At 29.4% G+C, this 22373-nt stretch overlaps 1 protein-coding gene across 1 annotated transcript in view; it reads left to right on the plus strand.

The window, feature by feature from the left end:
• Positions 1-6057: 6057 nt before the first annotated feature.
• Positions 6058-22373, plus strand: part of LOC113372259 (serine/threonine-protein kinase 24-like) — a 24814-nt gene continuing 8498 nt past the window's right edge. The window contains exons 1-8 of the mRNA XM_026612584.1: positions 6058-6498; positions 15087-15311; positions 15855-16071; positions 16369-16661; positions 16902-17047; positions 17324-17600; positions 18058-18246; positions 20069-20440. Of these exons, the coding sequence (XP_026468369.1) occupies positions 6214-6498; positions 15087-15311; positions 15855-16071; positions 16369-16661; positions 16902-17047; positions 17324-17600; positions 18058-18246; positions 20069-20440 (2004 nt within the window). The 5' untranslated portion in view covers positions 6058-6213. The remainder of the gene's footprint in view (positions 6499-15086; positions 15312-15854; positions 16072-16368; positions 16662-16901; positions 17048-17323; positions 17601-18057; positions 18247-20068; positions 20441-22373) is intronic.

The raw sequence follows: 22373 nt of genomic DNA on the forward strand, positions 1-22373 counted from the left end.
AACTGTACTGTTCGGTTATTATGACATCCGAAAGAAATCAAACTGGTCATTAAAAGGAACAGGAAATACTTAAAAAAAAAACTAAATGCAATCTCCAACTATTTATGATAGGAAAAAGCTAACATGAAAACCCATCAAGATGAGCCAAATCCAAGAATTACAAAAAGTTACAAGTTAAAAGTTAAGTTCTAGTTTTAGTTGCAGTATTGTTGATTCCTTATTATGGTTGCAGACTACAAATAGTCCAAAGTATTGATGATCTTGTCAGCAATAATAGAAATTATATGATTGATTTTCGATTTATTGATTTATGATGGTCTTCTTTTAACAATTTGCGTCTAATATTTTATCACTACACAAATAGTAGTAAGGTGAAGTATTAGAAATTTATATTTATTGAAGTTATAGGTGAAAGGTTTAACATGCCTTAAGGATATATTATGATTAGTTGATCCAACGTAGAAAAATAGACTGTAGGATCAAAATCTGTGGATACAGGATAACAAAAATCTAAGCTTTTTGACCATCCTTTAAAATGGGTGTCAGACGATATGTTTTCACAATGGTTTCAATCTTAGATTTTTAGTTTCTAATTTTTTGCCAAATATACGTAGATTTTTTTGAAAGGTTTTTATCAATTTTTTCTCTCTAGTAGTTAAGTTGTAATGTCTTCATGCATTTTTTTTATATTTCATTTACCATCTGATCTCTACAGAGTTTCTGTTAATACTATATAATTTTCTATATACCTTTTTGCTCTAAGAGTCTTTTTAAACAATTCTGGATTAAATTCACTCGTCAGCGAAGTTAGAGAGGAAAATGTAAAAAAAAATAATTGGAAGCATTCGCTTTCTGAATTAAATTGCATTAGCAGAAGTTTGTTTAATGTTTTCTAAAACATTAAACTTTAATTGGTGGATTTTCTTTTCAAAGCTAACAACTCTAACCTTTTCGTTAAACCTTCAGGCTGTTTGGTTGATTGATAAAATTAATTTGAAATGAAAAGGAGGTAGATTTTCGATGAATTATTTTGGCGTTTAATATTTCGATGAAGGGTAAATGATAATTTCAATTTATTCTACGGTTTATTTTAAAGCATACGCAATATTTTTTTTTTCAACTGCTTTAGTGTTGTTTTTTTGTTTGTTTGAATGTATGTTATGTTTTCGCCAAAAACTAATGTATACTCGCTCTTTGTACTTGCTTACTATCCAAAAGCACATTTAAGACGTCTATTGTTCTTGATACCCGGAACTACGAGGTAATTCTCTATGACAAAGGATGATTGACCATATGGTCGACGGACTGCTACATAAACGCTTCCGCATGAATACACTATAGCCGACATAAACTTAGATGAGGATCTGATATTCCATAAAAAAATAACACATAAAACCAACGATCATAATAATTTTCACTTGTGCCAAATAAATAATCGATAATTTATAGTTAAAACCGCTTGTGAAAGTTGCCAAAATAGATAGAGAATAGTTTTGAATATTTTGAAAACACTTCTACTCTCTTTTATTATCTGTTCCGTGTTTATTGGATTTTTATAAACTTCATGTTTACTCTAGTGAGATATTCAATATATTATGAAATCTAGTGGTACACAGATATCAATTCTCGCACTAGTATGATATTCTTTAAATTTTGATTTTTGTTCAATATAACTTATAAAGCTAAGCAAATGAAAGACTACATAATTCGTAAGTTGGCATACTATTTTGAAGTTGGCATACTATTTATTACAGTTCACTATTTTTGGAGGTTAACTGACGAAACTGGTCACTTTGATTCTTGTAATTTAATTATATTGTTCTATAGTGTGTCCATCCAGGTAATGTCTGCTGTAGTGTCAGTTTGGCAGTTTCCTCTACCAATTAAAAAATTAGATTGAAGTCTACTTCTTTTATCAGCTTTTTGCTATTCTTAGTGGAAGAATATTTATACACATAAAATAGTGTACTTTTATTATTATAAATTATGTATTCCCTGGACCCAGCGCTTAGTCTATTGCGGAATTCTAAGTCTGCGTCCGAGATCTGTGGCAGAATCTAGTGAAATGGGTTTACTCTGTGACAGCTTTCACAAAACCTGTGTTCTGAAGAATTTTTTACTTATATGGTCGTACAAGTGGGAATTTGTAGGATTTCTGGAGTCCAACTCATTGAACAAGGATGGACCTTTTGTTTCCCTATAATTGTACCTGTTTAGATTCCCTAATAATAAATGACCCAAAAAATCTATTTCCACGATAGGTCTTAATTTCACCATAATTACTAGATAGTTTTAATGGATATTTTATTACTTGTGGTCTTTGAGTAGAACGCTTAAAATTACCTGATTCGAATGACTTTGGAATTATACAATAGTGACAATTATTACTTATTGTGAAATCACCTGACATACACCTGTATAAGATTTGATATTATACAACAGTAACAATTATATTGAATAATGGTTTTTAGAGAACATATTCATAGATGTAATTATCTTAATTGCACTAAAAAAAGTTATTAAAGACATGTTCAAATTTGAAGATTAGAAAGTGATATCTCAAATGCGCACAGAATTTTTTCAAAATATATAGGATTGTTTAAAAAGCAAACAATTCATTAAATGTCATTTTTTGTGAAAAAATAGGTTATTAAAATTTATTAGTTATGTTAAAGATTTTGTGACTATAGAGGTTCTGCTTTAGGATTTTGTGACTATAGAGGTTCTGCTTCATGTTTTATTATACAACACTTTTGAGGGCAGAACAGGCCTTAATCATAACACAGGCCAACAAAGAAAATGGTGCAAACGATTTTAATACTGTTTTTAAGTATATTTGGGGCGCTGATTTCAAAAATGACATTTGTTTTTTTCTATGAGCATTAGTTTTCAAGATATGATATATATGATATATAAAGAATGAAAGTACAAAATAGTAATACAATTCAGAATGTTATTTTAATGAGATATGCCTACTCGTACATACAAACTTACAAGATCCATTCGGCCTTTGTTAATTGACACTGTGAAAAGTTCTTTTCCGTGACGACCTAGAATGGACCTGGTTTCGGCAACTTTTTTCCAAGTTCCAAACTAAAGATTTGAAATCAGCGCAAAAAATACTATAAGAATCAGCTCTAACATTTGATGCACTAAACAAAAAAAATTTTTTGTAGGCCTGTGTAATTTGATTAATAAAAATTTTACAATACTACAAGGCAACCAATTCTGATGGCTTATCAAAGTATGCGTAACGGTTTGCATCTAGTGCGTAATTTTATTTAAAAAATTCCCTTGAAGACAACCTAGAATTATAATAGCTTTACATTTACACTAAACAGAATGTAATTGTTTTTACTACCTTCACAAAAATGTCATTTTGAAACAATAGATGATGTAAAACGTATATTTTCACACAATTGTACCACTATTCGTAATCTAAAATGTTTATCACGTAGAAGCTTCATATCTATACATCCAAAGCCGTTGATTGCTTAAATAAATATTTGAAAAAGTCATTATCACCTCGCGCATTCCACGGCGTACTAATCATACATCCAAGTACTAATCCCATTGCAATCCTTAAAGAAACCGTGATCATTAGTGCGAAAATTCAAATACCTATGCCTTTATAAATTATTATTCCTATATACATGATTTATTGCTTCATGTGGATTTTTATCCACGATGAATGGATATTGCTTTTTTGTTAATTATGTTGTATCATTGTGGGTATTTGTTATCTATATCAAACGTGAAGTGTTTATTGGAATTCCTCGTACTAAAGAAAACACGTAGAAATGAGTGTATTGTATAAATAGAACAATAGTCTTTGTGGCGCACAAGTAACAAGTTCCGTAGTGAAATTTTTGTTATTGTCAAACATTTTATTATATTAATTATTTCAGTGAGTTTTTGGTGTTTTTGCGAATTAAGTTATTATTAGTAGAAGTAAACGGATAGTGAATTAGGTTTGTGGAAAAATGTTTGCTTTTGTGATGCACAAACCATGAAATTGACATGGTAATCGGATTCAGATTTATTTGTTTATGTCAAGCATGTTTGGTATATGACTTACAGTTTTTTCCATCTGCAAATACTCGAGATAGGATTTAAAAAAATATCATTTATTACTTAATATAAAAATAAATAAATCAATAGGACCTTGATTATTTGTAATCCAAAGAGGGATATCCTAAAAGTAGAAATCTATATTTGTAGCAATTAAAAAAGATGTGAACTGAGCATTTTGCGTTTATCTACTTTAAAGATAATAATCATTCAAATAATTAATAATAATATACTTTGAGATCTATCTTAACAACTTCAATTCTTACAACTACAGTTGGTCAGCTGATGATCTCTAAATATAAGATTATATATTTATTAATTGAATAATAACTGAACATTGCTCAGCATTTTCATTATTATTATGAGTGCTATGATTGAATTATTCCATATTGTGACGCCAATCGTCACAATATTAAAATTAAATAGAAACTTTATTAATTTTTTTAAAAAATGGCATATCCTAAAAGTAGAAATTTATTTTTGTAGCAATTAAAACAGATATTAATTGAGCATTTCGCTTTTTAGTCCAGTCATTATAGTAAGTGCACTTCGGAATTCGAGTTACCCAATTGTAAGTCTGTAAATACTTGTATATTGCCACCTAAAAGTTGTCTCAAAACCTACATTTGTTGCGTACACCCTACCATATGTAGGTTTTGAGACAACTTTTAGGTGTCAATATACAAGTATTTACAGGCTTACAGCTAGGTATCTCGAATTCCGAAATTCTTACCTAATTTAAGCTTAAATGACTGGACTATTATCTACCAACTTCAATTCTTGCAATTACAGTTGGTCAGCTGATGATCTCTAAATATAAGATTATATATTTATTAATTGAATAATAGTTGAACGTTGCTCAGCATTTTTATCATTATTATGACTACTATGACTGAAATATTCCATATTGTAACGACAATCGTTACAATAATAAAATTAAAATAGTCACAATATTAAAATTTTATTATCAAATTGATCTAAGAGTCACGAATAACTCAGTTGTAGGTTTGCTATGTATATGAAGTAATTAATATTAATAATGATGACGATAAATTTAAAAGATAAATAAAGAAATATTATGAGGAAATTGAAGACAAAGAAAACTGAAGAGTTATATAAAGATATTTAATTTATAATAGATATTATATTAATGAAATAGTCAAATAAAATGTATATATAAAATATGAAAACTGTTTTCATAATCTCTCATACTAGGTACCTCTGTCTGTCTGAGATATGAAAATAATGACCTATACATAGGAAATGATTCAGTATCTTTGTGAATTTTATTAAATAGCACTGTCCTTTTAAGTACGACATTTAAAGCTTGAAATGTATGAGAAAGTTTATTTTAAAATGGTAATAAACATAATTCAGAGAAAATATTTATAATATATAATTTAAGCGAATAGAATCCAAAAATAATTTAAATATTTTTATAATCATTAACTTCTACTTATTTCAATATATAAAATACCAAAATCTACATTACTATATATACTTATCCATGACCGAGTCTAATTAATTCAAATTTTTATAATTGTGTTATTGTTACAACAAAGTATGACCTTCTGCGTAAATTATTGCGATCATGTATTAAAAAATGAAATATTATACGTTTCATAATATTTAAACCAATAAAGCAACACAAGAACGAAAATTGCAATTTTTTATTACCACGGTCTTAGAAAGGGGATTCATGATTAATTTATCCTTGAAATTTATTTTAATTGTCTCTTGAAATTTTGACTTGAAGCAATTTTTTAATAAATTACAAAATAATTACAAATAATAAATTGTCAAATTTAAAAGAAACTTCAACATTGGGAAGGTAGATATGAGTAAAAATTTAGATTTTGTGAATTAATCTTGACCAATAAAGTTTCTGCAATTGAAAAATTTTTACTTCGTTAAGCGTTATTCATTTTAAAATCTATATATTTATTTTGTCTTTATTAGAACAAAAGTGAAAAATACAGAAAACATTTAATACTTTATGAAGCTATTAAAAGAAACTAATTGTAGTTAATGTAAACGTGGTGCCAAAAGTGATTTAGTCAATCAAAAAAACCATGTGAAGTGTTTGCAATATCTAAACCTATGGGATAAACAAAAAAACAACTATTACTCCAATTTATTACCATGTGGAATGCACTTGGTGGCGCAACTGCCGCCGTTTTGCCAACTACGGCATCGACAGCCTATCATGAGAAATGGACGCCCCAACCCCAACAGAGTTCTCCCCAGCAAAAAATATTGCATCAGCATCAAAATCACAGGCAACCCCAACAAAGGACACCTTCCATGTCCATGCCTCACCATCAAAATGGATCGACTGGAAATAATGGGTCGGCCAACCTTAGATGGCAAAAGTCAGACGCAGGCGCATCTGCAGGAGTGGCCAGTAAATTGAGAAATAGGGAATCGGTAAGTTCAAAAACACTTGAAAGATGAGATTATGAGAGGTGAAAGGTAGATTTTCAAGGAAATTTGAAGGATAAGTGGCGATTCTTGTACAGAGATGTCTGAATTTTTTTTAATAGTCACATAATTATGTCTCGTAAAATTCAACGGAATCGTTGAAGAACATTCTTCTAAAATCCCAAACGTTTTACTCTAGTAGCAGTAGTTGGTTTGGTATAAATGACAAAAGTTTTCGTGAATTTTCATCAAGGATAAAAGATACGAAATAATAATGATACCAAAAAATAAGGATATTAGAAGATACCTATAGATGAAACTTTCTTAATATACTTTATTTTTTTCGACGATTTTTATTATTATTTTTTTGACGGTAGATACCATAGTCTTCTAGATCATACTAAAATATTATGGCCCTACGACAACCCGTTTAGCTTTAAAAATTCGTCAAAATGTGCAAAATTGGAAATAAGTGTTAAACTTTTCGTCCACATTTAAGGACATACTACCGATTCGATTTTAAAAAATCAAAAACTGTTCGAAAGATATTAGTTGGGAATGAAACTGATTATTTTTAGGTGAAAATTTACCGAGCCGTTTTCTTGTAATTAATAGTTGAAAAAAAAAATTGAGCCGAAATTTTTATGAAACTTTTTTTGATGATATATATCATGGTTTATACAACTTATTGAAATACTACGACCTTACAACAAGTAGTTTAATTTTTAAAAATTCATCAAAGTTTAAGAAAATGAGTAGTTTTTTGACGTTCGTTACAATTAAAATTAGACGATTTTACTTGGTATAATGTTAGAGCACTTGGTTTTAATGAACTTATCAAGCCATTAAGGTCCTATGGAAACTAGTTCAATTATAAAAATTGTTGATTTCTGAGAATTTAATTTTTGAAAATACTCTGTGTCAAAGTGTTCGCTCGTTTTCAATTATGTGTAATAAATCCACTCGGAATACTTTTAATCACTCATAAATTAATTTATTTTTTATTGATTAAGTCGATTAATTACACATATCGGGAAGTTCATGTAACTTGCCTCAAGGCAAAATACCAAACCAACTAGTCAAATTTTATCAAATGATTTAAAATATAATTAATTAATCCTTTCCACTCAGATATTTCGGAGAAAAATTCATATAGATCTCGGAAATCACGAGTGGAAAGGGTTAAGAAATATACTAAAAATTGTTATGAATATAATAATCTAGTATATTGATTAGTATTCATTATTTATATGATTTTTTTTTTATTAAAGTAAATTGTATTGTACTATTGAGACGCATCTCTAGTTTTCTTTTATATGAAACCATCAAGTCTTTGATGAATTTTTTACCAGAGTCTTTAATATATAGAAAACTAATAAAAAAAAAGTATAGTGAGTATATCTTAAACTTTTCTGAAATATATTCCACGTAATTTAAAACTCGCTAGTAGTTTGAAATCGATAGCAAAACCTTTAGATGTCAGGTGAGAGTTCCCATGATATTTTCAATGGTTGAACGACTGTCAAATTCCAAGTATTATATAAACTAATTATACTGCTTGATTGATTATTAGATCAATATTCGAAAAGCAATTTAATATAATTAGTGCAAGGTTCAAAAATTAATCGAAACATTATATCATTATACAAAGGCTGATTATAGGGTGTTCACATTTTCTGACAATTTTGTTACATAGATATAAAAACCTACTGACTTATTACTTAATACTATTGTTGACAAAATTTAATACATACATTTTCTTTTAGCAGTTTTTTTAGTTTTCATTGGATTTATTTACCGATATTATCAACTGAACAGATTTTTAGACTTACCCTAAATTCACGAAAATCTGATAAAATATAATACAAACTACTTATATTTTTTATATATATATATATATATATATATATATATATATTTATATATAACCCAATTTCGTAGTTTGATTTCATATCAAATCGGAAATTGAAATTTCAAGTGTTTATTGGCATTCTATTTTGCCAATAGTTATGCAAATATTTCGCGCGCTTCTTAACCCTCAACTTGTGATAGAATCTACTGTTCAATTTTGATAAGATTTAGATATTTGATATGTGCTCAAGTACCTCTAAAAATAAAATACGCTCTTGCTATCAAAAATTAAAATAAAATATTGAAAATGTATTCCTAAGTTTAAAAAATATAAAATTATAATTAAAAATTAAAAATATTTATATAGGAATATTAGAAGCTTTATATTTGTGTATTATAAAATTTAAAAATATTGAATTAAATACTTCTGGTATATTGTTCGACAATGATTGAGTGAGCATTTAATTCAATGGATTTTTGTCACAATTCACCATCAGGCAAATCCCAGAATGTTACTAATGTATAAAAATATACGTGCATGGGAAAAGTATATTGTAATGCTCGATATTCATACTTATAAGTAAGCCTTTAACAAAGCCTCTCATTTTCAATACATTTTACCATAGCAGCCATCCATTCGATGTGGAATTTCTTGAAAATGTTTTTGAAGGTATTTCATTTTCCGACAATACGATTTTATTATTCATTCTTCCTAAATGTAGAGTATGCATGTTTTATATTCCGTTGATCGAATATCTGAAGAAGAAAACGAATCGAATGGCTGTCATACTCCATTATTTGCTTCAGAGAATTCAAGTATTTAAATTATATGTACGGAAAAATGTGCACTGTTGTGGAAAACGATTATGTTATTAGGAATTGTAACATTTTTTGCGAGTACAATATTTTCTTTACCTTCGATCGATATCAGTAATGGGAAAATGATACAAATGATATGAAAATCTGCGTAGCTCCTGAATATTATAAAAACTGAAATTTTGTTCATCTTCAAATGTAAGATAATATAACTTAAATTTGTGTGAAGTGGTATTGAAGGTTAATTTGTATTCTTTTTTTAACAATTAGTTTTATTGCCAAAAAGTGTAATTTCGATTATAGTTGATACGGTCCTATCTGGTCTCAAACTCTTTTTTTTGTGAGTGTGAAAACTTACACATCCAAATGACAAAATTGGACTCCAAGCTTTCATTCAATTTTATTATCAGACCATAAATTACTCGAGATGTAAAAATTAAGAATATATGCATGGTGCATGTTACTAAATCATAAGATATTATTAATATTATTATTATTTTTTAATTTATTTGAACAGCGATCAGAACTTATTTTATGAGCTGTTGTGATGAATCTCTTACAAACTACGTTTGTTTTTATTATAGATGGCAACCCAAACAGTTGTCTCATCTCCATGTGCTGAATTTTTATTATTACAATTGTGGTAATAGTGATGACTTTTTTTATTAGTGCAGCAATGCCGTATTTTCACTTGGAAATATATTGCTATCTATAAATCATAAGATATGAATACGAATATTCGCACTATCCCTGAACTTTCTATATGTATATATTGGCATGTAAATGCCAACAAGGTATGATATTAAATTTTTATTATTATAAATACTGATAAAGTATTATTATATTATGTCGCATTACGTAGAATACAGTCGGCTTTGTTTCAGATAAAACAAGTAATAATTTCAGACTAACAGTCAATTACGATCAACTTGTTTCAAACTTTTATATTTCAGTCGACTGTATAAATTGTCCCGCCGTCATTTTATATACGAGGTCTTAGAAAGTAAATGTCAGTGAATTCTATACTCATAAGAATGGTCTTACCATGAGTCAGAATGTTATTGTTTAAAAATTTACAATCATTGTCAATATTGTCATTTGCAATATTGTTATCATTGCAGCCTTTAAGCTGCACTTATGATTTGTTATATTTACATTTATTTTATTAATTTTTATGGCTGTGAAATCTTACAAATTACCTTTTTAACGATTATTTTAAGTGTAGGCTCGTGTTCTTAACTCCAATATAATGTTGTTAAATGTGTATCAATAATATACAATAAAACTCATTAAAAAATTTAAAGAAATATATTCGATCTATGTTAATTTGGAGCTGGGTAAACTTGATGGAAAAAGTATAGTTGAATCAACCAGTCGTAAAGTTACTCTTAATTTTTGTCTACGTTTCAAAATTAATTTTGCCTTTATCGTATTTAGCTTTAAATTTGCATATTTGCACAATTTTTTACACAGGTACATTTTCTAAATCAGTTTTCGAGTCAAATGCAACATATCTTAAGCCCGGTGCACACGAGGCTAGTATTCCTTGTAACATGATTTCTATCGTAACAGGATTTCTAGCGAGCAAGAATTTTGCGCCAGATTTTCACTTATTTTATTATTAATATTAATTTCGTGCATTTTCAAATAGATTATTATAAATATACTCTGTGAATTTCACAATTTATATTTTATAGGTCTAAAATACACTAATGCTTATAGGTGTACAAACAGGGAATTGTATGAATTGTAAACAAAAACATGTATGTATCGCATCTGATTAGAATTAGGTGAAACAATAATAATTAAAAGATAATAAAATGCTTCAGTTTAGGGGGCACAACTAGTGTGAAATTTTCAAAAAGTCGAATTTTCAATTTTTCATATTTCGATAGGTTATACCTTTAAAAATAACATACCAAAATTTTAAATCGATATCTTAAATAGTTTTTGAGTCACAGCCATTTAAAGAGTATATACATAGTATATAGTATAACGATCATTTTATCTTTAAACGCGTTTTTCTCGAAACAGCATTTTTCGAATTTGCTGCAGCGATTACTCAAAAACAAATGATCCGATCACTATCAATTTTTTTGTACATGCTTTATATATAGTTCTCGTAAAATAAACTATCGATTTTTTGATAGGATCAAAAATCGAATTTTGGCAGTCCAAAAACTTTTTTATAAAAAACGCCGCCATTTAATCATTTTTTGATTTCTGTTTTATCATAGTTCATTTTACAGACAACATTATCTAGTTTAACGATTTTTTTTTTTGGATTTGATCCACGTAGAAGGCCGGAATCACTGCAGCAGTGAAAGGCCTTTTTTGTGCCGTTGGAGATCGACGATAACTTAAAAGATATTTAGTTTTTTTCTTCAAAAATTTTGAGATGTGCTGATTAGTTTTTGTCAAAGGCAGGTCCAGCAATTACGGAGATAAAGAGCAATGAGTGCAGAAAATTTAAATCGATCATTTCGTTACGGTACGGGAAGTTCCAGCAATTTGCTTTAAGGCATGATGCCATACACCCAACTAATTTTTTTTTAATTTTGAGTATTTTTGCAAATTTCGAAATTTTTGAAATAAAACGATTTGAATTTTTTTGTAATTTTTTGGAAATTTTGCATTTTTTTGATATTTCAGATAAAATTACGAAAAAAATGCATATTTAAATTTTTTCGGAAATTTGAATATTTTAAAATTACTGAACTGCCTTTCCTAAACTAATCATTTATTCACGCCGCTATATATACACAATAGCTATTTACAAAATAAAAACTAAGCGCTTCCAAAATCGAAGTAAATGAATCAAGTACGCATTGATATTTTCGTGTCAAAATACAGCTTTCCTATTGGACACTGAAGGTATCGGCCACGAGATCGTTCATCTATCGCCGACATAGGACATGCTCCATTCGTAAAATACGGCAGGAATTTGCAAGGACTGAAGTTGTTATGAAATCAAATTTCGACGTTGTTAAGGCAACGGTTTTACTTAGAAATTATGATGAGTATACCGCCCTTGTGAATGCGTGAAATCTAGCAGGCCAGATCGCAAATTATGTCGCGCAAGATCGTAAATTATGGTTTATCATGTCGTTCCTAGGGTAACAAACAAACAAAAACTGTCCAGCATGAAAACTGGCGTCGTGTGCACCGGGCTTTAGAATAATTTGTAGTGAACTTATCCAGGATATATTCCTAGAGTAATAGTACATTTGTTATATTTTATATATTTTTGGTAATTCTTATCTATGTTAGCTGATTTTTAAAATTCTTATATTTATAAAATTCTTGTCTACTTTATATCTTTTTTTTTACTTTATATTTTTTAAACAATTGTGTAAACTGCTAATTTTTGAATAATGATGTGACATTGTGAAATCTAGGAATAGGTTTATTTTTAAATTTATCAACATGTCAGTGCAAATTTTGTAACCAAGATTCAACACCTTCAAGAAACATGTAATGTTTTTTAGCTTTTTTAAAATTTTGTAATAAGTGATATAAAATAACAAGTCAATATTGCAATTAACAAAATTTTTTATGAAACATTTTATAATTCCAATTAATTAATTAAAATAAATTATGAAATACTACTTCAAAGTGCTATTACTATTATTACCTTTTTCCGGATGCTCTTCCATAATTACTGCACTTTCACTATCTCGCAAATTGAAGTAGCAACTAACCAGCTTTAAACATATAATTACAGTCACAACAATTGAATTTAATTGCAAAAAAATTGAATATGAAGGATTTCAATTTAGATTGCAAAAAAGCAAGACGAATTTTATAAAAATAATATAAATCCAGTGTTATTGTATTGGAAATGTTTGGTATATCAAGGTTACTTGTAATTTATTTATGTTTTCGAGCGTATAGTGTCAAATTAGTTACGCCATTGGATTTTATAGATTATTGTATGATTTATTGTTCTATTATAATAACAAATTGAATGCTAATGTTGATCTTGAGGCATTAATTCCATTACGATTTATCTTGATCTCATTATATTCGATTCGAACACAAGAGTATGCAATATTTTATAGGTTGTTATAGATTGCAATTCATTTTACGTATAATTGGTCAAGTAATTGGTGAGTTATAATTTTCGTTTCTGTATCTTGTTTCATAAGAAAACGAACGGACCCTATTATCACCTTAAAAATAAGGCGCATATTTAATCCACTGAAGACGAAGGGGAATTTTTATTTCGAAGAGGTCGGAGAATATTTCACCCAATTTTTTTTGACAATGACATGTTTTTAGTTTATAAATATATTAGGTAGAATATCTCGGACGTAGTCTAGAGTCTTTTTATATTTTGCCCAATATTGAACATTTCTAACACTTTTCCAGAGTTTATCCTTTCATCACTTGTTAAAATATAAGTTTTATTATTACTTTCACTTGTCAAGATATAATTTTTATATTTTACCCAATATTGAACATTTCTAACACTTTTTCAGAGTTTATTCTTTCATCACTTGTTAAAATATAATTTTTATTATTATTTTCACTTGTCAATATATAATTTTTATATTTTGCCCAATATTGAACATTTCTAACACTTTTCCAGAGTTTATCCTTTCATCACTTGTTAAAATATAATTTTTATGATTATTTTATATTTTGCCCAATATTGAACATTTCTAACACTTTTCCAGAGTTTATCCTTTCATCACTTGTTAAAATATAAATTTTATGATTATTTTCACTTGTCAAGATATAATTTTTATATTTTGCCCAATATTGAACATTTCTAACACTTTTCCAGAGTTTGCCCTTTCATCACTTGTTAAAATTTTTTTCCCGTAAAAGCCCATTTGCATTAAATGGCTAGAATTAAAGTGCAAGATTAGTATAGATTTTTTTTTAAATTAAAAATTCTTAGCAGCAACCATATGTTGAAAAAAATCACTCTTTTTAATATACTTTCTCTTAGGGTAAGTATACAATTTTTAATGTAATAGATACTTACAGTGTTTGCTCCAAAATGTCTAATGCAATTATTTTTTATTCACAATATTTTATTTATAAATTGTCTATCAAATTGGGTGTGTTGGTGTTGGTTTTATATATATTTGCGGTCAATATTACCAGCAATGTCTCTGATCCAGATGCTGCATAGACATAAGGTTCCCTATTCTTCCTTTTAGAACGATCTCATCAGCATAAACCAAGAAAACCATCCAAGATATTATCTATCCTTTAATTATCCTCTGTGCGGGATATTCTGAAGATTTATGGTGTGAACATTAAAAAAATAATTACGTGACCAGTTATGCTTTTAAGTTGCCCCTGCGGGAGGCGGATTGCAAGCCAGGTCAATACGATTAACCTGCCGCGTTTGTTCCAATGCGAGTATAAAATTTTACCTTCAACATAAGTAACATTTATCAATGGGAATTGCACAATATTAGCGCTCTGCATCGAAGAAACGCTCACACAATTGATAATAAATATATATTATAATGGTAATTGAGTTAGGTGATACATTCTTACAATGTAGGGAAATAAAATCGTAGTAAATGATGAGTCTTATGTATTGCTTTGGGACTAAGTCTAAATGTTAAATCATCTATGGGTTAGAGAACCATCAGGTTGCATAATTTGATACATTTATGCATTTATCAGCATCAGATGTTGTTATTCTCTCATTTTGGTTACCTAATACTCGTTTCAGCTTTCACCGATCTTCCACAATATGGTGCACTTTGGCATCAAAATTGCTGCTGAACAAAATAAGGATCTGATGTAAAGTACCACTAAGTCTGATCTCTTGAGTTTAAATATTCCATAACCATCGGTTAATTTCTTACTATCTCCAAAAGCATTTTGACCTTTACTTACATTTAGTTACATTGTAGTATTTAGTAAATATACCTAATGATTCCTTCTTCTTCTATTTACAGAAAGTCGATCCAGAGAAAATTTTCACGAAGCAGGAACGAATCGGTAAAGGATCATTCGGCGAAGTCTTCAAAGGAATAGATAATCGAACTCAGCAAGTGGTAGCTATCAAAATAATTGATCTCGAAGAAGCCGAAGATGAAATCGAGGATATTCAGCAAGAAATTATGGTCCTGTCACAATGCGACAGTCCTTTCGTCACCAAGTACTACGGGTCATACCTTAAGGTAATTGAATTATATTGAGGTATTCCAAATTATGCTAGAATTCGATTAGTGATAATTATAGGACAAATGTCTAAATTATTGTATAGGATATCTCATAGGTTGTTTTTATACTTGGTTTATTATATACATTTTTAAAAAATATAAAAAGGTCTAAAATATATGTTGTATAAATGGTTTTAATGACAATTTCTTTTTTATCCAATTTGGCCTGCTAGTTTCGAAATCCGAAAGCATCTTTTGATTTTATCTTCATTATTAAAGTATTTAAAAATCTAAACGTTAGACTTAGCTAAGGTTTGTTATCTTTCACTTTAGCTAGTTAATTTTGGAAATAAAAAAGAAGCACAATTGCAAAGGCAATCAAGTTGACCAATACATGATGATATAATATTGATTTATTCAACATGTTTCACGAAACATGAATAATAAATTTATAATAAACATGGTTTTGAACGGCTTATTCACATCTTGCCATGGTTTTATTATACATTTATATGCAAATATAAATCCCAATTCCTATAACATCTATCGCTTTTCTTTTAGGGCACGAAGTTATGGATAATAATGGAATATCTTGGAGGCGGATCGGCATTAGACCTGATGAAGGCGGGAATCTTCGAAGAAATGCACATAGCAGTTATTTTAAGAGAAGTTTTGAAAGGACTAGATTATTTACATAGTGAAAGGAAACTTCATAGGGATATTAAAGCTGCCAATGTTTTATTAAGTGAAATGGGAGATGTCAAATTAGCGGATTTCGGTAAGTGGTAATAGATTGATAAAGAATGGAATAGATGGAAAAAACCGTCTATATAAGAATCTTTCGGGTGAAACTATTTACGAAACATTATTTACGTCTCGACCAGATGAAATATCAACATATAGCAATTATGGCATTATATATCAAAGTTCGTTCTATAAATTTTCCCAAAAAGCTACAGATTTTTTTTTATCAGAACAAGATAGGTAGTAACATGGCGCGTCTGAAATTAAATTAACTATATTTTATGAATTATATATTATTAATAATCAACTTCTAAATTGTTTTTTTTTTCAGGTGTCGCCGGCCAATTAACAAATACGACAAGTAAACGTAATACATTCGTTGGAACGCCGTTCTGGATGGCCCCAGAAGTTATCAAGCAATCCGCCTACGATTCAAAAGCCGACATTTGGTCTTTAGGAATCACGGCCATCGAATTGGCCAAAGGAGAACCTCCAAATTCAGAACTGCATCCTATGCGAGTTTTATTCCTGATACCCAAAAATAATCCACCACAACTGACAGGAAACTACACGAAACAGTTCAAAGAATTTGTCGAGGCTTGTCTGAATAAAGATCCGGAAAATGTAAGTAGTAGAAATAAAGATTTAATTTGGAATACTATTGAGCTTCATTGGAATACCTGATCTATTTATTAACCCAACATTAACTCAACTTATAATTACCCCATGTGAAATTTTATATTGTTTTTATTATTTTTCCATTTATAGTATTTCTATTTATCATTTCTGCTATTGTGACATAATACTTTATTTTGTATCTGCATAGTATATGTCTGCATATTAATTTGATTTTATTATTTGCAGAGGCCTACAGCAAAGGAGCTTTTAAAATTCCATTTTATAAAGAAAGCGAAGAAGAATTCGTATTTAAGTGACTTGATAGACCGGTATAAAAAATGGAAATCTCAGAGGAGCGAAGAAAGCGAGACGGAATCGGAAAATTCTGATTCGTAAGTTGCATAATTCATAATGTAATGGTTATGCTATAAGTAATAAATATAATTTCTATTATTTAAAATTGTATTATTTGAAAAATGATACTAAATCCGAACAACAAATCCATGTTAAATTTTCACATACTTAATTTTCATATATGCTTTTATGTCATTTGCTACTTGTATCTTTACTACTTTAAATTTGTAATAAGAATATAAACAGATATATTATATATATATATATATATATATATATATCTTGAATAATTTTCATTGAATACCTTATTACAGAGAGGAATCGAAACAAGACATCGATTTAGACGAGCCTTGGATTATGACAGTTAAAGGTAAACATAACATGAAACCTTTGATGAACAACAGTTCGAGTAATTCTTCCAGTGGCAATAATGTCGATATGCAAAACATTCCGTCCCTTATTGTAAATAATCGAGAGCACCTGACACAGCAGCCAGATAATTTGGCCAGCAGCAAACATAATGGTAGTCAAAGCGCCCAAGCGAAGTCACCGCCTAAGGACAATAATTTAAATCACTACAAGCCTGCCCAGGTAAAAAAAAAATTATTATAGAATTTGAACTTATTTAATCAGGTTTTATAAAAAAATTATCAGTAATTATTAATAAAATTTAATATGTTAAATTATGATAATATGCTTTACTTCTCTGACATAATTATTATTTCATATTCTTTAAATTTACTACGGTATGTGTACTTATTCTCTGGTAAGTTTTACTAACCTTGTAATTTTTATAGATCCAATCCAGTTTTCTTTTTGTACCAAAATCTTGTCTATTTTTTTTTTTGCTTTCAACTCTTTGCAGCGTATACTTAAATCTTTGTCAGTCCACTTTTTCACAAATTTTCTCCATTTAAATTTCTTTTCATTAACTTTCTTGCCCTACCTTGCCCTACCTACCTTATGGTGGAATGTATGGCACTTTGTAGATAAATATTTGTAATATTTGGGATAATATTTTTGACTAACAATTTTTTGTTAATTTCAGCAAATTAGTTCTTCAGACAATCGAAAAGAAAGAGATCGAGATCGCGAACGAGAGAAGGCTAACAAGAGAGATCGTGAAGCCAGAGAATTACAAGAAAGGGAAAGGGATAGATTAAATGAGCGGGAAAGAGAACTTGATAGAGAGAATTTGAAAGAAATGTTGACCAGGGAGAAGAGATCTTCCAAGGATGTAAGTTTTGTACACATAAGTTTCATAAATTATTTTATATGCATACAAATCAAATACAATGGTACCCCGTCTTACGAGCGACTTTTCATACGATTTCTTTGATATACGAGTCTCGAAAAAAGCGGCTCGTTTGCTTCATCATACGAGCAAAATTCGAGATACGAGCCGCCAAAGGAGCGATTCGTTGTTTCGTCATACAAGCAAAATTCGAGATATGTTCAAGTGGGAGGCATAACGTAAACTTAAGGGGGTGCGAATGAAACTGGTTCATATAAAATCGCATTTATCTATCATACAAATATTTGAAGAAAATTATTTGAATATAATAATTTATTTATTTATTTTAATATAATAATTTTCTAGTCATTAATTTTAAGGGGGTATTCTAGTGTAGTAATTAAAAAAAAACGATTATTTTTTTATTTCATATTTTCAAAGTTTAACTATCTAAGAATATGGGTACGAGAAGGTTTTTGAAAATTTGAATTATTTTCGAAAATATAGGCATTTTACTGACTCGGTCTCCATACTGGTTTGGCTTCACGCAAAACTTTAAATGCGCTTTTCTCAGGACAGACTTTTTCAGTACTGTTGACACGATTTCTCGAGTTTTAATCGACTGATTCACTTGAAATGTTCAGAGAGTTTTGTTTATTGACCTATCTATAGCCCGAACTAGAGGATTATCCCCAAATTCCAATCTTTACTATTTTTAAAAAAATCGAGAAACTCAAAAAAACAGTAAAAAACACTTTTTTTTTAAACAATCGCCAATTTGTAAAAAAAAATTCTTTTTACTCATCGCTAGTTCGGGCGATTGCGACATTATTGTAGTAATTAATTCTTGTTTTGTATTTTAATAATATTAATAAACAAGTGGTAAAAAATGGATAGTAAAAACATTCATTGCTTTCTTTTACAACACTTTAAAAATGGCCTAAAATTCATCTCTCTACACTAGAATACATCTTAATGTTTTATGTTTGTTAGTTGAATGTGGGACAAAGTTGAAAAGTTTGTCGATAAAACTCACCCCGAAGAAGATGCAATTGGTCGAGCATAAGACTTGTTTGACGAAACATGTCTAACTCGTTATCGAAATACTATAATACGTTAAAAAAGGCTCATAGGATAGTTTTTTTTTAAACGCAAAAGCTAGTATAATTATAATTTAGCAGTTTTTATTTAGCAATTTTAGTAGAGTATGTATTTTATTTTTGCAATATAGTTTCAAAAAAACACTGTGCTGGAACGAATTAAGGGGGTTGTTTTTTTTTGTTACAAAAAATGCAATGAAAAAGGTCAATTTGAGAAAAACGTATTTAAAGTTTTTAATATAATGTACTAAATACACCATTTAATTTAATGTACTAAATACACCATGGTGTTTAAAGATGCTGACACATTAAAAAGGTCATGTGCATGAGGTATTATAATGAAAAAGAGAGCAGCTGGCATACAATAGCTCGCGGAGCGATGACAAAAACGCTTTCAGAGGATCATACATATAGAGATATATATCTATAACTTCGTCAAAAAAATAGATATTGAGATGATTTTTTTTTAAATAATTCTAAGGTTTTTAGTTTTCATAATATCAAAAAATCTCAAAATCGAAAAAAAAAAAAATTAAAAACCGAACAACCCCCTTAATGGCCTTTCAATGTGTTTTTTTTAAAAAAGATATTTCGAGATACAAGGAACTCCACACGCGAGCGTAGTTACCGAACGAATTAAGCTCGTAAGGCGGGACACTACTGTATTTATTATAGATTTGATTTCTCTACTTTTTGTAAGATATTAATAAATAATATTTTATCAGATAAGTCCTCTGGACCACAGAGGAGGCGACATGAACCACCACACGATGGATCAACACCAGCAACAGCAGAACGTCATGATTCAACCGCCAAAATCTCCTTCTTCCCCGGACAAGAAGTCTGGTGCCGCTTATTCCTTCTCTTCTGGTCACCGGAATAGCACGACGGTCGGCGGCAATGCTACCACGGTGATAAACTCTTCGGCGATTCAACCGCCGGCGGACCATGGACCGGTCAGCGTCAATTCGCCGGTCAACACGAACGGCAACCATCAACATTACGCCACGTGGGATAAAAGATCATCTATTCATAATAGCACAGGACCAAAAGATCGCACGTGTCTTTCGACTGTCATTTATCCACTTATTGCTGAGGTAATTTATTTACACAATCAAAACTAACCCCCGCATAACACGGTACTTCTATAACACGGATTCGCTCTAACACGGTTTAAGAATTGACACCATCCCCCTCATACACGGCATTTTCGGATTCGCATAACACGGTTTAAGAATTGAGGAAAGTTTTAATAAAATAAGAAATATAGTTAAACCTATGAAAATCTAAAATTAGTAAAGTTGCCGTACAATAGCTCAATAAATGTAATGAAACTAGTGCAAAAGATAACTAATTTGATATATATTATTAGAGCTCGTACGTTCTACCGGAAAACAAATTCTAGGATTATCCGAACAATATATTAAATAATTCTTAAGCCATTTTTTAAATAAGATGAGCAAAATAGTTTAATAAAGGTTACTTTACATATGTTAAATATATAAATATCATTTTGCTAATAGCAAGTAATCGCAAATATATTTGTTTCTTTTGCTACGTAGTTATAACATGTATTAAAACTCTCCTTCAATACTCAGGTTGTTGGGGTTATAATTTAACCCTTGTAGCTGTGGACTGTATTAAATACTGATTTGTTTGTATATTATGTATTTGTTGAAGTTCTAATTACAATCATTGATTTATTACTAAGTTATAAATGAAGAAAGAATATTTATTTTTATTTGTTATTTACATGTTGTTAAGCGGACTTTACTTTTAGAAGTGAACAACTAGTTCCATTAAAACACTCCGCTACCCCCTCTACCAGGGGTAGCAACCATTCCATGTAAAGCCTAATGCCCTGAAGTTTTGTCACTTTCATGGCCAATATAATAAAACGAAAAGACATCCGAACAATATTTCTTTTTGCGAAAAATAATGCACGGATCTAGTGGTAGTATAGAAAACTGCTCAGAAGATGAGGATATCTTGCAAAAAAGGATAATGTTGGATAGCACTTATTTGTTAATTATGACGAAAAAAATTATATAATTCAAGTAATGTATATTACTTCTGAAAAAAATGAATAAATGTAACAATATTTATTAAAATCATGATATATAGCATGTTTTGTTGAATTCTTGGAACGTAACCTGCCTTTTTGTACTAGTTCTTTGTCTCTTATAACACGGATTTGCATAACACGCTAGTTTTCTGGAACGTAACTACCGTGTTGTACGGGGGTTACCTGTATTATCAAATTTTGGACTAACAACAATAATTATCCTAATATTTATTCAAACTTTTATTATTTTTCTATTACTAATTAATACTTATTCTTTCAATTTACTAGAGTATATTTCTGGCAAGTTTCTTATTACGAGATTGCTCGTCAGTACATACTGCTTTGATATTTGTGAGTTTTATTTTTTGGCTTGTGATCTTCAAATTACTTAAAACACATTTAAGAGTTTTTCATTCCGGGTTATCTCGAATTTTTGAAAGTTTTTATTTTTGATTAATTTTAAATGATTAATCTAAAATTATGCATACAAATTTGAATTAAACAATGCCATATTATAATTTGCGGCTTGAAAATAGGCATGCAAGAGCAATATTAATTAATAAATTTATATATGGGATCGTTCAAGTATTACGTAAGCAGATTTATTACAATTATTTACCCCCTCATCCACCTTGTCAGCAAAAGTAAGCAAAGCTCTTACCCCCTAACCCCATGCTTACGTAAACATTTTGCAATTAATGTAAAAAAATAAAAAATACTACCTATGACGTAATCATCATCCACACTCCTCTCTGCCCCCCATGTCAACCCAAAATAAGCAAATCAACAACCCCTCCACCCCCCCTATAGTGCTTACGTAATACTTGAACGGTCCCTATGAAGAAAATTGTACAGAATTTTATACAATAGTTGAAACCGAAAAAGATTCAAGGATCAAAAAATGTGAATTTTTTGTACTCAGATTAAATTTTCAATAGTATTTCCAATGACTAGTTTAAAAAAAA

The sequence above is a fragment of the Ctenocephalides felis genome, unplaced genomic scaffold, assembly GCF_003426905.1.
Source record: "Ctenocephalides felis isolate EL2017-DRISC unplaced genomic scaffold, ASM342690v1 CF-g0.4_SCAFFOLD_01604, whole genome shotgun sequence".
Classification (NCBI taxonomy): Eukaryota; Metazoa; Arthropoda; class Insecta; order Siphonaptera; family Pulicidae; genus Ctenocephalides; species Ctenocephalides felis.